At 42.7% G+C, this 15,692-nt stretch overlaps 1 protein-coding gene across 3 annotated transcripts in view; it reads left to right on the top strand.

Annotated features, from left to right (window-relative positions):
- The first annotated feature begins 533 nt into the window (after positions 1–533).
- Positions 534–15,692, top strand: part of Sntg2 (syntrophin, gamma 2) — a 201,492-nt gene continuing 186,333 nt past the window's right edge. For all 3 annotated transcript variants that reach the window (NM_001106720.2, NM_001414915.1, NM_001414914.1), the window contains exon 1: positions 534–704. In NM_001106720.2, coding sequence (NP_001100190.1) covers positions 633–704 — 72 coding nt within the window. In that variant the 5' untranslated portion in view covers positions 534–632. The remainder of the gene's footprint in view (positions 705–15,692) is intronic.

Below are 15,692 nucleotides of genomic sequence, written 5' to 3'. Positions count from 1 at the left end.
CCAGAAAGTAGATCCTTAGGGTAGCCAGGCTAGGTTATGGTGTGGAAATCCGGAAAAAGGACCCAAGGCTGCTGTCAGGATAAAGCACCACCACACTCAGAATCTAACAAGCTTTGCCAGCAGAAGTGACCAGGAAGCATCTGTAAGTACTAGTGATGATACCACCAGAATCCACTGGGAATAGCTTATTGGTCCCCAATGGCCCAGGTGCCCGGTTAGCCTTCCAACCCTAAGGGAGGCGCGCATCTGAGCCTGTTTCAGCTCTGTACTTTGCTGGCCAAGCTGGGGGAAGTGATGGTCCCCGCACGGAGGTGGGAGCTGGCTTTACAGTTCTCACAAACCAGTACAACCATCATCACTGACTGGAGGTGGAAGGGCAGAGCTGGTGGGCGGGGTTACCGGGCATAAGGCGGGGCTTGATGGTAACGGGCGGGACTTGGTGGGCGGTGAACAGAGTAGTAGGGGCCGGGCTGCTGGGAGGTGGGCGGGGTTCCGAGCCTGCCCTGCTTGCTAGCGCAGTGGCTGCTGGCTCTGTCCGCCCCAGCCTGTCCACAGAGGGGCGCGGGCGCCGTGCAGGCGCTGGACTTAGGAGCTCCGGAGCCCGAAGCGCACGCCTAGCCGCGTGGGCGGCGATGAGCGCCGAGGGATCGCAGTCCCTGGCCGCCCCCCGCGGGCGTCCTAGTCACCTACTGGTGCCCGCGCGGGTGAGTGGGGTCCCCTGGAGGCCCTCTGAGTCCCTTCAGTCTCCCTGCCTCCCCTCCTTTCCCAGCGCCTCCTCCTTTCTGTGAGTCCTTGTGTCCCCCTTTCCGGGTGGCTCTTGTGGGCGGGGGTTGGCTCTGGGCCCTGGACATAGTGGATACCAGGAGCCCCTGGGTACCGCAATCTTGTCTTCCTTGCATCACAGTTACCAGCGTGCAGGTTTTTATTTTCTTATCTTTAACATCTGGGTCATGGGGCACAGGTGCTTTCTTTTACTGCGTGGTAGCTAAGGTCTTCCAGACCATGGGGTTTGGGCTCTGCCCAGCATTTCTTCCAAGGAGTGGTCTCTCTGGTCCCAGGCAGGGGCTTTTGCAGCAACTCAGGCACTCTGCAGGGGTTCTCGTTGTCCCCTTGATGAGGTGTGATGCCAACTGTCTCTGCTTATCGCTTGAGCCACCAGCTCAGTATCTCCAGAAACCAAGACGATGCTGATGGGCCAACTTTGCAACATGTTTTTAAAAGTCTATTCTAGGTCCTACCCACCCACCCCCCTATTTTTAAAAAACGAAACTATTGATTGACAAAACCCTGAAATGTTGGTTTAAACAAAAACGGAAAGTTCTTGGAAACCTTCAAGTTGCCACCCACACAGCACAACCAAGTGTTCTGGAAAGGGTGCAAGACGGCAGCTGTTTATCGTGGCCTTAGGAAGCTGTAGTGTGTCCTGGGGTGCAGTCACACCTCCTCTTTAACTATGCTCAAACGCCCAACCTTCAGCACTACTGGAGAATAAGGTCCTTTTAGGGTAACAAAGGTCTCTAAGACTGTAGGCTGGAGTGGCTGCTAACTGTCCAGTCACAATGCTTCAGAAATAGCTAGTGCACAGTGCTATGTTTACTGGGTTGAGACCAGTGTATCTGCTTTGCGAGTTGAACCATCCTAGGGAATCCTGCGACATCTTCAACATTTTGGGTGGAACATGGTAGGATTTTTGTTTTTTGTTTGTTTGTTTTATTTTACTTTTTTGTTTAAAATCTTTGTAATGTGAGTAGTTAGTTACCCAAGTACAGCAGATGGGACTCATACCTTAGAAAATACACTTAAGATTACCTGGAAATAGAAGGAAGCAAGTTGTCATTGGCTTTCTGACGTACTATTCTCGAGACTTCAATAGAATGTCCTCCCACAGTGCATTTTGGGAAATAGTCTTGCAACAAGTCCTGTTAGTAATTGTTATCATTAGAGGAAGAGTGGAAGTGATTTAGTGAAACAGAAGTGGCAGACTTCTGTTTTAAGTGCATGCATTTCATGGAAGCCTTCAAAAATCTTGCTGAACTCCATGTCAATCACTAGGTTGCTAGACAGCCCAAGACCTGTTCAGCATCCTATGTGTAACAGGAGCCCTAATGACGTGAAATGGCCCATCAGAACTGTACTCGAAGGGAACTTTTGCCACCGTTAAGGCCACACACTTAAGTCATCACGCAGAACATACCTGTGGTTTGCAGTAATGCAGTGCAAAACCCCAATATGTGAGGTTTGAGGTTGTATTCAAAGTAAATCTGCTAAGATTGATATTTATATCCTGGGAGAGTTCAGTCTCCCAGGATTGTGTTAACTGTACTTCATGCTGCAGTACTCGAACCTCTGATGGATGGCACCTAGCAAATCCCTGGAGCATAGACATCTTTGAAGAATTCCACAGTTCCTTAACAATTACTGTACTGAATTGAACTTCAATGCCTAGCTATGCAATCTTTTCAGTTGACAGAATTTTGAGCATCTACTTAGAAAATTAATTATAAACGTAGATGGCACTGGATCTATTGTAGTCCTACTTTTAATTTTTCTGTCTGAAGTCAAAAGTATAATGTATTCTTCAGAATGGCTGCTCGTTTGAATCATAGCAATTGGGGCAGATTTGGTGTCTCACACACATTTTCTGAGTTAGGTCATTTCCTAAAGTTCTGTTCTGAGATCAACCATTCCGTGGACCAAGAGCCTGCAGTTCTCAGCAGGACTTGTGTTTCTTGAGTATTTTTCTGTTTTCAGGGGGTCACCCTTCAACACACAACAGTATGACCTGGGAAGCTGCAGACTCACGGGGTGATCCACCCTGCCCTGCCATGGGAAGGTGCAGAGATCTCTGAAGGCACATTTAGTAATGGCATCACTTAGCCATTCTGCAGGGAGGGAGGTTAGGACTGCTACTACTGCAGAAATAACTTAAGCAGGCATCGAAGGATCCCAACTCTCCCCTTTGTTTCCTGCTCCTGTTACATGCCCTTCTTTCTTTCGGACACTTTTGATCTCACCAATAGAATTTCTTTTGGTGCCTGTGACATCATAGGCCAGATCCATGGATATTAAAATAGGGAGTCATTTGTTTTTACCAGGAGATGTGTCTCATGCTGAACATATAAACAGGACCTAATTTAGAAAATGGCATTTACTTGTCAAAAATACCAGAAATTTAATTTGTCTTTTTTTTCCTGAAATATGTGTAACAACTTCTTATATCTACATATCTGTATAGTTTTCAGATATATATTCCAGGACAGCTCGCACAGCACACTTTTGAGAAGCCAGAGGTGATGGCATTGAAGCACAAGACGAGAGGGAAGCCATTACACCCAGATCCTTTGCTATTAAATGGTTACCTTCCCAGGGTTCTGTGCTCTGAAATGTGAGCATTTGTAACTAATCACATCAGGTAGAGTGAGCTCCACAGAAAAGGGGCCTCCCCTTCCTCCCTTGTGCTGTGTTGTGCTGGTACCCAGGGTTTGCAGTGTACTTACAGTGTAAAGAGAGACTCATTGCATAGCACTGGAGAACTAGCAACCCCGGCCTGGGAAGTCCTGACACCAGTCACCCTCAGCAATTAACTGTCATTTAAAAATTACAGTTTCCATATAACTCACATGTTAGTGTGTAGCGCATTGTGATTCTGTGATACATGCATTCATTATACATACATTTAGGTAGTATGGAGCTCAGAAACTGGGTATTCAGTTAGACTGAGCAGTTTAATTGCATAAAATGAAATTAAAAAAGGTTTATAAAGGTATTCTAGGGAAAGGACATTAACAATTTCATGGAAAGGGCACTTGGATTTTATACTGGTAAGCCTTTCCCTTGCGGTCCAATAACCACTAATGATGCCCTGAGCTCACATGGCATTGGAAAAAGTTGCATTTTTTTCTGCCAACAGGAGGTGGCGCTGTCTCCTAGGCCTTACTGGAGTCCCATTCAGACTGTGGAAGCTGGCTTATCCCTTCTATTTCTGCACTAAGCTCCCCTTGCGGACTTGATCCCCACTCAAGGCCATTCCTGGCTTCCTCTGGGAGCTCTGGCTGTGCTTCTCTCCCCCCAAGGACACACAGGGCATCTTCGAAATCCTATCCTGCCCAGTGACAACTAAAACTCTGCCATCCTGCACGCTTCAACACATGCCATTAAAAAGTGCTGCGAGGATTATGTGATTCTTTCTCAGTTTGAATTTCCTTGTTAAATATTTCTTTTCAGATCTGGTATTATTATTCATCCATTACATTTTTATTAGGCAAATAATTAAGATTTAAGGAAAACGACTATGCCTTTTTTAGCTTATTTAAGGCTGTAATTGCAAAGTTATAAAAATGTCAGGTTATATTTTTAACACATAAGGTGTTCTAATTTCAGAGACTACTGTCTCCAAAACTGCTAAATTTTCATTCTGTTTAACCTGTTTTATCTCCATATTCTCTACCTGCCTAATGCAGTATCTGCCTTAATATTTACAGTAATGTTTTTGCATGGTGAAAGAATGATGCTGTTTCTAATCTGTCAGCATTTTGACTTACCCAGCTTGGATAGGCACCAAAATCCATTTGACATTTGGATACATTCCACTTGGTTCCAGCACTGACTTGTAGTACGATAAATACAATCACATGAGATATTAAAATCACTGTGTGTGTCACTGTGGTCATTGACTTTCATTTTTCTTTTTTTGGATTTATTTCTCTCATCACTGTTTCTTGGACCCCAGGAACAAATGTATACCTCTCTCCGGACAGCAGTAAATTCATTTAAGCCCTGCCCAATGAAGAATAAATGTGTCTATTTTTATTTTAATTGAAGTAACGGGATGGAAAAATCACATAACACCGTTGAATCTCATTCCTAGAACTGATTTAAACAGAGATCCAAGTGGTAATACTTTGTTATAGGTAAAATATAACTGTAGGATTCCCCCTGGTTTCATAATAAACAGTCGTATTTTTGAACTGTGGTATAATTGTCAGTAATCCCAATAAAATCTGTATTTTCCATGAAATCTTATTTTCCATGAAAAACAAATATTTTGCATCTAGGACGTTCCCACACTGCTGGGTGACTCGGTGACTCAGCTTTTAGAAGTTGAACAAAGAAACCCTCCTCCTCTTGCCCTTTCCAAGATGAGGTAAAAGAGAGGGAGTGGGCCACCCACCCCCAATTTGTGTCTCCAATTCTCTTAGTTTTCCTGTGGCAAGAAGTGTCCTACTGCACCCCACTTGCTGAGCATGTCATCCGCCTCACTGAGGACAGGGCTAACCCCATCACCCAGTCCCAGTGCCTTTGTCTGCAGGCAGATTCTCAGCTTTAGGGTGTACTGACCACCACTTCTCTTCTCTTCATCACCCAATATGGTGACTGTCCCAATTGCGTTTTTCACACTAGGGCATATAGGGCAGCCATTGGAAGCTATTTTGCATAACCTCTTTGCTACTGGCCTGATCCCCGGGCTCCCCAAACTATGCCACTGCTTCATTCTGTGCCTCCCAAAGCTGTCTATAAGCTATTCTGGTTGGACCAGCTCTGTTTGAGGGTTCATAGAAAATATCTTCAAAGCTTGCCTTCTACTAAATCCTGAATTGCGTTTCCTCTCTGACCTCCACATGCCTGAGCATCATAGAGTCAACCCCAGGCCTGTGTTGACTAAATTGTGCCCTCTGAACTTTTGGCCTTGATTTTCCAACTTTCCTTGGTTAGTTTCATTTCCTGAAGAGTCGTGCTAGCCTGGCATTGCCCTCAGTTCGCTATCACTGCTCATTCTAGTCGCTGTTGCAGCCAGAACCTCATAACAGTACCCACTGCTGACTCCATGCCCACGAGCTTCCCTGTGCCAGCCTCAGGAGAAGTGTACCTGTGTCTGGCATTTAAGAAGGGACAGTTCCAACTCTGATAACAATAGTATCCCTAAAGGAGTGGCAATTACACTCTTTCCCTTCAGAGGAGGAGGCAAGGCAGAGGTATCACTTAGACTCTCGGTTGGTTGAATTCGTTTTCTATTTCTATGAGAGGGGAAAGCTCCCATTCTGGTTCTTGAACCGATCACTTACTTTACATTTATTATTAGCTTATTCATGTTTCACTAAAATTTATGCCATTTTATTTGTACAGTAGCTACATTTTAATTTTACACATCGGTATAACCATTAATGGTTAAATGTAATTTATTCTGTTCCCCAGTGTTGAAGATTGTCTTAGTGATTTCTTCAGGTAATTATACTTCTCCAAATGGCTCTATCAGTTTGACTTTTTGCACTGTAATTACCTAGAGTGTTCATTATGTCCCTAGTGTTGTGAAATTACTTCTCCTACCTTAAACCTGGGATGCTCAGACTCCACGGGGGCCAGAAACAGCCTGTTTAGCACCACATGTTGGTGTTGACATTGTAGGCTTAAGTTACATCCTCTTATTTATTTCTAGATATTGGAAGAAAGGAAACCTTATTAATAGTTAAAAGTATACCCAGTGTTTGGTACCACTGTGTTCATGAAAACATCAAGAATTGCCTTTTGGTTGGTGCTAAAGACTTCTAAAGGACATTCTGCCTGCTTGCAACATTGTTTATTCCATAGTAAAACTTCAACTCCAGCGTTTTTTTTTAAAGCTATTGTGTTTGCAGCAAGATAGATAGTATCTTTTTCCTGGTGTAATTAGAAACATTAGCCATAGTAAGTACTTCCTGTGCTCTGAGAGAGGGAGCCAGCATGTGCATGGTGAGTAGCACCACCAGTCTCTGGAGGGTGAGAATTTGGGATGCTGAAGACTACACCATTTAGAAAACGCTGTGTGATTGTGAATGTGACCATGTGCATACATGCATAACTTACAGGACTTGACTGCGCCTCTCGTGGTCCATCCATACACTTACTGTAAACTAAAGACAGCAGCACAATGGGATGCAGACATAGACTTGGTTCCGGCCCCTGTCTGACCACAGAGCTTTATTTATCTTTGTTGTTGTTTTAGGACACTGGATTCCCTCTGTAGCCCAGATGCCTTGAAACATCTGTTTCTCTGGCTTATGCCTCCCAAGTGTTAGGGCTACAGGTGTATGGCATTGTGTTTGGCTGGCTTCCTTTCAGACTGAAGACCTAAATGAGCAGATTCCTTGCCCGTGCTCATGACCAGAATAACCAGAGATAAATGCAGAGGCTATTGAGAGAGGTTTGCATATGAAGAAAGGAAACACAGAAGTGGTGCACATTTCATGGTTATTGTTGAGAGAAAGTTTTGTGATATAGGAGTATATCCTTGAGCAAGGTTAATGATTACACTGATCAAGGAGGCCTACAAGGAGTGGCTCTTCCTTTTGTAGCTTCCTTTGCTTGGATAGGGGAGTCTGTGAGCCAGTCAATAATTTGAGACCCAGAGGTGAAGGGACTAAAGGAACAGCTGGTGTCAGGGTTGAGAGGAAGAGGATACAGAGCTGAGAGTATGCAGAAGGTCTTGCCTGCTTAGCCTCAGAGGGCAGGGATAGAGTTGAGGGATTTGTGGGCAGCCTGCTCCACACAGGTACACATGCATCCTAAATGTGCTAGTTACACATGTGTGCTATGCCTATACATCCCACATTTGCATGCTTCATGGCAAAATGTGTATACAAACAATGCACATTACATAGACACAGACATAATGTGTGCACACGTTATCCATATTACATATGTGCACATAACAGTTACATTTCTTTATATCTGTGCATGTACATAGCACATGCACTTGTACATCTGCCCAAGTGTATATACTATAAACAGCATGTGGACCAACATTCATATAAGTAATATGCATACAAAGCACACATGCCTGCAACTCACAACACACACATGTGGGTAACAGACATGTTGCACACATGTTTAGTCAACACATATGCCCATTCACTATACAGAGCACACATGTACACTACACACCTGTTTCTGTGGAACTAGAGTTATTAGAGCAAAGATTTCTATTTCCCTTGCACATTCAGAGTGGAAGAGATTCAGGGTTCTGGTGCCTGCTCAGAAAGACAGGAGACTCACAGGTGACCCAGGCCCATTTAGGGAACCTTCCTGAACTGAAGGTAGATCATTGCTCTCCTGCCCTGATGCTTCCACAGCTCACTTTCTAGACAAGTTCTTAAGAGCTTGTCTTATGCAGTTCGGTGCTTTTGTTGCTATTGGATCATCTCAGTAAGGGTGGCCATCGTCACTCCTGTGGAGTTGTGTGAAGTCATGACCATCCTGGTACTCCTTTGTTAGCAGCAGGTCCAGAGCCTGGTGACTTCATGCAGTTTTGTAAACCTAGAACCATCACTGTTCCTGTGAAAGGCAGCTGGGGTCTGACAAACTGAGCTAGGTTTCCCACTGAGGCTTCTTTGGCAAACATTTAATATGTTGGGGAAGTCTTCAGCTCTGCCTTTCCATATGTCTTCCATAGGGAGTAGACGTATGGTCTCCTAAACTTAAAGCTACATCTTAATGATCTATGAAATTGCATGTGGTTAATATTGCCTTATTCGGAGACTGAGATGTAATTTCTTAACTTTTAAGTGTTTAATTGACAAAAAGGTATATATATTCAAAAAATGTATATATTCAAAAATATGTATATATTCAAAATATATGAATATATTCAAAATATATGAATATATTAAAATGTATGTATATATTAAAATGTATATATATTCAAAGTATGTAGGTACTCATTATATGAATATCATGTATACTAACTACAAATTATGTAACGTGCATCACCTCCCATTTTTACCATTTTGGGAATGTGAGCATGTGTCTAAGGTATTTAAGATATGTGCATGTCTTCTCTCAGCAATTTCAAGTACCATAAAGGCTTTTCCTTTAGCCAGTAGCTCTCTAGTTCTCTCCTCCAGCTGTTGGTGTCCACCATTTCTCCCCCTTCTTCTGGGAGTGTAGCAGTTTACACTCTACAAGCAAATGAGTCTACAGGGCTTTCCTGTAAGTTAAGGATTCTGAGAGGAATCATCACGCAGGAATCATCTGAATGGTGTTTAACAGAGGACATGGACCCTGCTGTAGGAACAGGGAGCCTGGGTGAGGAGTTGGGAGGCCACGCTGAGGCAGGGAGGGGGATGAGAGCAGAACTGTGAGCCATAGAGAGTCAGGGACCTTTCCAGAGCTGAAGGGAGGAAGGGTTTTCTACAGAAGCACTAAGGAGTTTGATCTTGATCTTCTGATTATAGAAGTATGGAAAAAAAAAAACGAGGTTTGGTAGTTGTTAGGTAGATCATCACAGTAACATTCTCATAGTAACCCTAACTTAACACACACACCTTAACACCAAAGTAAAATTTAAAAATTAAATTAAATAAAAAAGAATGAAGTTTTCAAGGAAACACATGCCTTTGATTGCCTTTGAGCATAGATACCTCCCTCAAAGCCATTAAAAATATTTCCATGGTTGTCAATATGCTCCTAGTGCTATGTTATGAGAGCTCTTTGGAGGACTTCATGACTTTAGGTAGCACCAGCCCCTCAGATGGGCATGGGTGATGCTCACCATTTCTGGATAAGTTAAAGGACAAAGTGTCCAAGACATTCTAGCCAGCAGCTGCATCAGTAGGGATCTGGCTGCAGGCTGCCCCTCTCCATCCTTTGTACACTTGAGAGAAATGATAGTAAATATTTCTGTTAGAGGCCACTTCGTATTAGCCAGGATCAATAAGAACGAGAAGATGGGGAACCAGCAAGGGGGGAGGGAGGCCTCTGTTTGTCTTTGGCTTTGAATTTTTCTCACAGTCTCATGCTTGAAATGTGTGTTTCCAGTGACTCTTGATATTTAGGGAGGCTGGGAAACCCTTAGGAAATGGAGTCTAGATGAAGAAGGAGGTCACTAGTGGTGGCTGTCTGATGGTCATACCCACTCCTGGATCCAGTTCTGTTCTATCTGCTTCCTAATTCATCCCACTTTTAGTACCAATGGCCACAAGTTCCCAACTGGAGTGTTGCCCTTCATGCCTTCACTGTTGTGATGAACTGAACCCTCCAAAATTCTGAGCCAAAAACAAAGCTCCCAGCCCAGATTTCTGACAAGTAGATTGTTAGACACAAAAGAAATAAATCCATGTTTGAAGTCACCTGTTTTCACTCTGGGTCATGACCTCAGACTGGAAATAGCTGGAAGGTCAGGACACTGGTGCCCTGGACACATTGTGTGAGACCATGAGGAGATATAAGCAAAGATGTGTGTCAGATTTTCTGTTTTGTTTAGAGGCAGGATTATGTGAAAAAAGAAGCCATAACAAATGTTAAGAAATTTGAATGAGACTTCTAGAATCATGGCTATCAATTTTGAGAAAGGCTTTTCCTCTTGAGTTAGCTCAAAAGAACTTGTTTCTAACATGGCTTTACAATATGGAAAGGTCAAACCGATAAAAAAATACTTTATAATTCAGTTTATAATAACAAAATTCTTGATTTAATACATTTGTAAACTAGAGTATCATCTTGGATAAAGTTTCTTCTGTATTAACCTTCTGTTTATAAAGTTTATTTTACTGTCTATTCTGTTTTATTCATTTATTTTGGTTTTGTTGAGATAGTCTCAAGCCTCATCATGTGGCCCTGGAAAGCCTTGAACTTGAACTCTTCCTGCCTCAGACTCTGGACTTCAATGCCAGGCCTGGTTCCTTTTGCAGTTTGTCTTTTACTTTTTATTTTGGTTGTAACTCTAGAGAGCAATATTTTGTGTAAAAAATGGCATCTTAAAAGTTTTATAAAGATATGACATTTCTTTGAAGCTGAATCGGCTAAGGCCTTATAGACTTCCTGTAATTGCTTTAGAAGAAAAAAAAATCTAAAGTCAACACTGTCTAAATTGGTGTTTAGGATTTGAAATGCAGTAAAAACTGGTTTATAACTCAAAAAATGTTATAATGTAGGTATTGAAAATAACTTTGTTTATTTAAAATCCAGAAAGATATGAAAAAGTACTGTGAAGTTCCAAAATTGTTTTTTATTTGAACTCTCTTAAAACTAGAACAATAAGAGTTCTTTTAAATCTTAAAAGTATTTTGCTAATTAAAAATATTTTTCAGATATTTTTGTAGTTAAAAACTTAAAACCTATTTCATTACAAAGTTTCAAAATATGATACATTTTTCTAACTATAAACAAGCTACCACAGATCTCCAAACTTAACTGAAACACTGTGTCTTTTGACCAACATTTCTTAACCCCAGGTGGTTGTGGGTAAACCCTGTGGTTTTTAATCCCAGCACTCAGGAGACAGACACAGGTAGACCTCTGGGAGTTCAAGGCCAGTATGGTCTACAGAAGGAGTTCCAGGACACACACACACACACACACACACACACACACACACACACACACACACATATGTATATTGATATCTAATGTGCATAATTGACATTTAGGATTTAAAAGTAACAAAGTACTTTAAAATAGGAAAAATCAGATTCTAATTCAGAAACTGCTAATAGCCAATGATAATGAAATGATTAATCACACACATAGGATGCCCTCCTCTTCTGTATACAAAATGAATTGTACTGGATAAGCATCTAATACTATATTAAGGATGTTAATTATTCTGATTTAATGATAAAAATTAATTTCCAAGGCTGACTTGGTGTCACTAGCTTGTATTCCAGCATTTTAGAATGCTAACACAGGAGGGTTGTAAAGTTCAAGGCAGGTTGGGCAACACATTCTGTTTAAGAAAAAAAAAAGACTAAGTATCATAGTTCAGTAAAATGACATTGTGCCTAGCTGGGGAGGAATTTTAGGGGGAGGGGGGAGAGGGAGAAGAGGAGAGGGAGAGAGAGATGGATGGAGGGAGGGAGGGGGAGCTGGAGAGGGAGGCAGGCAACCTAAAACAATGTTACAACCCAACACACGTTCTTTGGTATGAACATCCACTACACGAGGCTCAGTGGTGGAGAGGGAACTGGTGATTAAAGCATGTATGTGGGGGAGGGGTGAGATGGAAAAACTGTCTGATTAGGGTGAAGTGCAGATCTCCAGGAAGTGGCTGTCTTTGAGCAATGGTGCTTTTCTGTCCTATGTAATTATTCTCACCCCGGGCCAGCCAGGCCCGTTGCGAATCTCTGAAGAGTCTAAGTGCCTTGGGTATTTAAGTTCTTCCCTTCCAGCTCTTCTGCCAGATTCTCTTGTGTCCTCAGAGAATCTTGCTTTCTTATTAAGGTAGAGGTGAGTACTTGTAGCTTGGCATTTTGTTGTGCATTAAGAAAGCAGAGAATGGGGAGTTTATTCGGAAGCCCCCAGGCCCTCCCTACACTGCCTTGTCCACTGCTTTTCTTTTAAACTTGACTGAGGAGCAAGAAGATGACAGGTAGGGGTCCGTGCAGAAGCCTGTGAAGAAGGCCAGGCCAGCTGACCTAGGCTGGAGTCTTCTCTGAGAACTGCTACTCTGGGTAGAGCTCAGGACACCAGCTGGTGCTGCAAGCTGTGCCTTTCTGCCACCCTCTGTGCCTGAATGCCTTCAAGCTTCTGAGGTCTGGGTGGGTGGTCAGTACCAGTACCTCAATATGGAATGTGTGTGAGGTGCTGAAGAGCCCGGAGAAGGACTAGTTCCTTGGTTTGGCTGGAACACAAGTTTAATTCCTAAAATCCAGACATGCTCATCTGTTTTTGTAAGTCAGGATCATTCTATTAAAGTATATCTTACTTGTTTCCGGTTTCGATTGTTTGGATTTGTTTCTCCCAAACACCTGCAACTCCTGGAGTAGTATTTCGTCATTTTCTGTATTGCAGGTGGGGTAACTGATCCCTCTTTGATAAATCAACCTCCCGATGTGCTAACTGACCTACACCTGTGTTAACGGAGCCACTGTAGGGTTAGGTGAGCTGCTCTCACATTACCAGAGCCACTCTAAGGTTGGCCATTGCATATGAGAGTTAAATTTCTAGGTGGGTTTTCGAGGGAATGTTCAGAACAGCCTGTATTCAGTATCGACACAGGACATTCCGCTTTCCGGTTGAGCAGGGAAGACTCAGGTTTGTCTACACACAACTTTCAGAAAATGGCTTCTCCAGTCCTTCTAACATATTTTATAACATATCGGTATACTTTGGGGACACCACCGGAGTTGGGGTGTTTGGGGGTGTTCACCTGTGGCTTACACTATGCATTTCACACTATACTTATCCTCACCGATATCATGGCCTATTTTGCTTTGCTGCTGGTGTCATGTACGACTTTGAGCCAAGCTGTTGAGGCCAGATAGTGCTGACCTGAGGATGAGAACTCAGCTGGTCTTGGCTCATTTCTCACTCATATATTTGTTGTCCATGTGTCCATAAATCTACAAGCAGGGGACCGTTAGAAACTCACTATGTCCTATGGACTCCTGTCTCAGTTCTCTTGCAATGTTCAGTCAGAAACTTTGACTACTTAGAATTCCTAGTATGAACCAGAGTGCATTTTTTCACTTTTTCGGAGGTTTCCTCAAGACAGCAGCATCAGCCTCAGGGTGTCCCTGAGTTGCATTGAGAAATAGAACGGTGCCTGCATGGCTGGGGAACAGACTGGCCATCTTCAAGAATCTGTTGTCCCTGCTGAGATGGTCCACAAAGTCCCCCAGTTCAACAATGCTTGCTGTTAGCCTGCTCAGTTCTAGCAGAGGCTGTGATCATTTTAAACAGATCATGGCAACATACAACCATTTTCAGTGTCTTGCTTTCTGGAGGTATGCTGTCTCTGCAATCTCTGGAGTCACTATGGCATACAAATCCTCCTTGCTTTAGAACTCTTGTATTAACTAAAATGACTTTCTATGTCCTCGACTCTTCAGACATCTGCCTTTGGTTTGTTTTCCTATTTCCCCATTCTCATTTCTTCCCCTCATGATTCTGGCTTAAGTGGCTGTCCTTCACCTCTGAGTCAAGCCCACGGGTTACAGCCTACCCTGGCTCTGGCTTAAGGTCTCTGCTTCCCGAATCCTTGTAAGATAGAAACATCAGTCTCCTGCTCCTGTTGCCACAGCTATGAGCCACTTTCACCACAATGTCTTCTTTGTTGTGATCGATTGAACCTCCTCAAGCCAAGAGCCCAAACAAATCTTTCCCTGTTTTATGTTATTTCTTTAAGGGAAATAGCAGATGGAAATGGTGGGATCTGGCTCATCACTGTGACTCTGGGAGATGACCTGTTTTGATTGCTTACTCAGTGGAGGGTTAGCAAATGGAATTCTGAGTTACAGCTTCCTGAGGACCCTGCCTACCAGTCCATCTTTTCCTTGATCCTGCTTACCTCATAGCCATAGTCACTTTGTTTCCACACAGCTGTCATGCCTTCTTGAATTTGATCTGCCTTGTCCTGCATATGAGCACATTACCAGGGAAGCAGCATTAATCAGTGATAGTTTTATCAGAGCTGAGCTGCCATCCAGTGTTGGGTATACCAGGGGCTGAGCTGGACATCCAGCTAAGTGTGGCAGAAGTAGGTTTCCTTGTCCCAGAGAAGTCCTGGCTATGAGGGGCAGTGGGGACACACTGCTGCCTTATAGCTATGGCTTATCCATGTTCCACTTAACCATAGTCCTTTTAATCACATCACCTTAAAGTGTAGAACAGCGGGGTTTGAGTTTTAGCTACTTGGAAACACCATCAGCCTCTGCAACAGGTATAGTGAGTTGAGATGAGTGTCTTTTCCTATAAAGCAGAGGCTACGCCTCTCTGTGGATGGAAAGGTTGCATTCTTTAATTACAGTGCTAAGCAATGAAGCTGAGTAAAGACAATAGGATAATTTTATAAAAGACAGATTGGCGGAACCTTATCCTGACTTTGGATCTGGCTGGGAAGAGGTAAATAAATTAGAAAAATAAAAGTTTAAAAAAGGAGAGAGAGAAAAGATACTATTAACTCCAAATAGAGAATAAACACATCCTCTAGCAAGCAGGAATCTGGTTCTGACCGGGTTATTGGCCTAACTCCTTGAGTAGGTGGAAATTTGAGAGGACGGATACAGGTGGATATTGGCAATTTTGACTTTGAACAAGATTCTCATTCTTTTGTTGTCATGAAACTGGGGTAATGCCTGGTTTGTGTCACTGTTTTGTTTTGTTTTGTTTTGTTTTTGTGATCTCAGAGCTATAGAAATTGCAACTTTTACCACACTGTGTTTTGAGATTTTAAAACCCCTACAGATAAACCTCATGATTTGAGAAGTGTTCAATTTCATGAATCTAAAACCTCCTTAAAAAAATAAAGCACGTTGACCATTTCTTTAGGTGCTTCACTGCCATTCGATATTCCTCAGTTGAGAATTCTTTGTTTAGCTCTGTACCCATTTTAATAGGGTTATTTGATTCTCTGGAGTCCAAATTCTTGAGTTCTTTGTACATATTGGATGTTAACCCTCTATTGGATACAGGATTGGTAAAGATCTTTCCCAATCTGTTGGTTGCTTTTTTGTCCTATTGACACTGTCCTTTGCCTTTCAGAAGCTTTGCAATGTTATGAGACCCCCATTTGTTGATTGTTGATCTTAGAGTATAAGCCATTGGTGTTCTGTTTAGGAAATTTTCTCCTGTGTCTATGTATTTGACGCTCTTCCCCACTTTCTCTTCTATTAGTTTCAGTGTATCTGGTTTTATATGGAGGTCCTTGATCCACTTGGACTTGAGCTTTGTACAAGGAGATAAGAATGGGTCAATTTGCATTCTTCTACATGCTGACCTCCAGT

This window comes from Rattus norvegicus, chromosome 6, assembly GCF_036323735.1.
Source record: "Rattus norvegicus strain BN/NHsdMcwi chromosome 6, GRCr8, whole genome shotgun sequence".
In the NCBI taxonomy this organism is placed as follows: domain Eukaryota; kingdom Metazoa; phylum Chordata; class Mammalia; order Rodentia; family Muridae; genus Rattus; species Rattus norvegicus.
The sequence above is the reverse complement of the archived record's forward strand: the minus strand, read 5'-3'. Positions and strand labels throughout refer to the sequence as shown.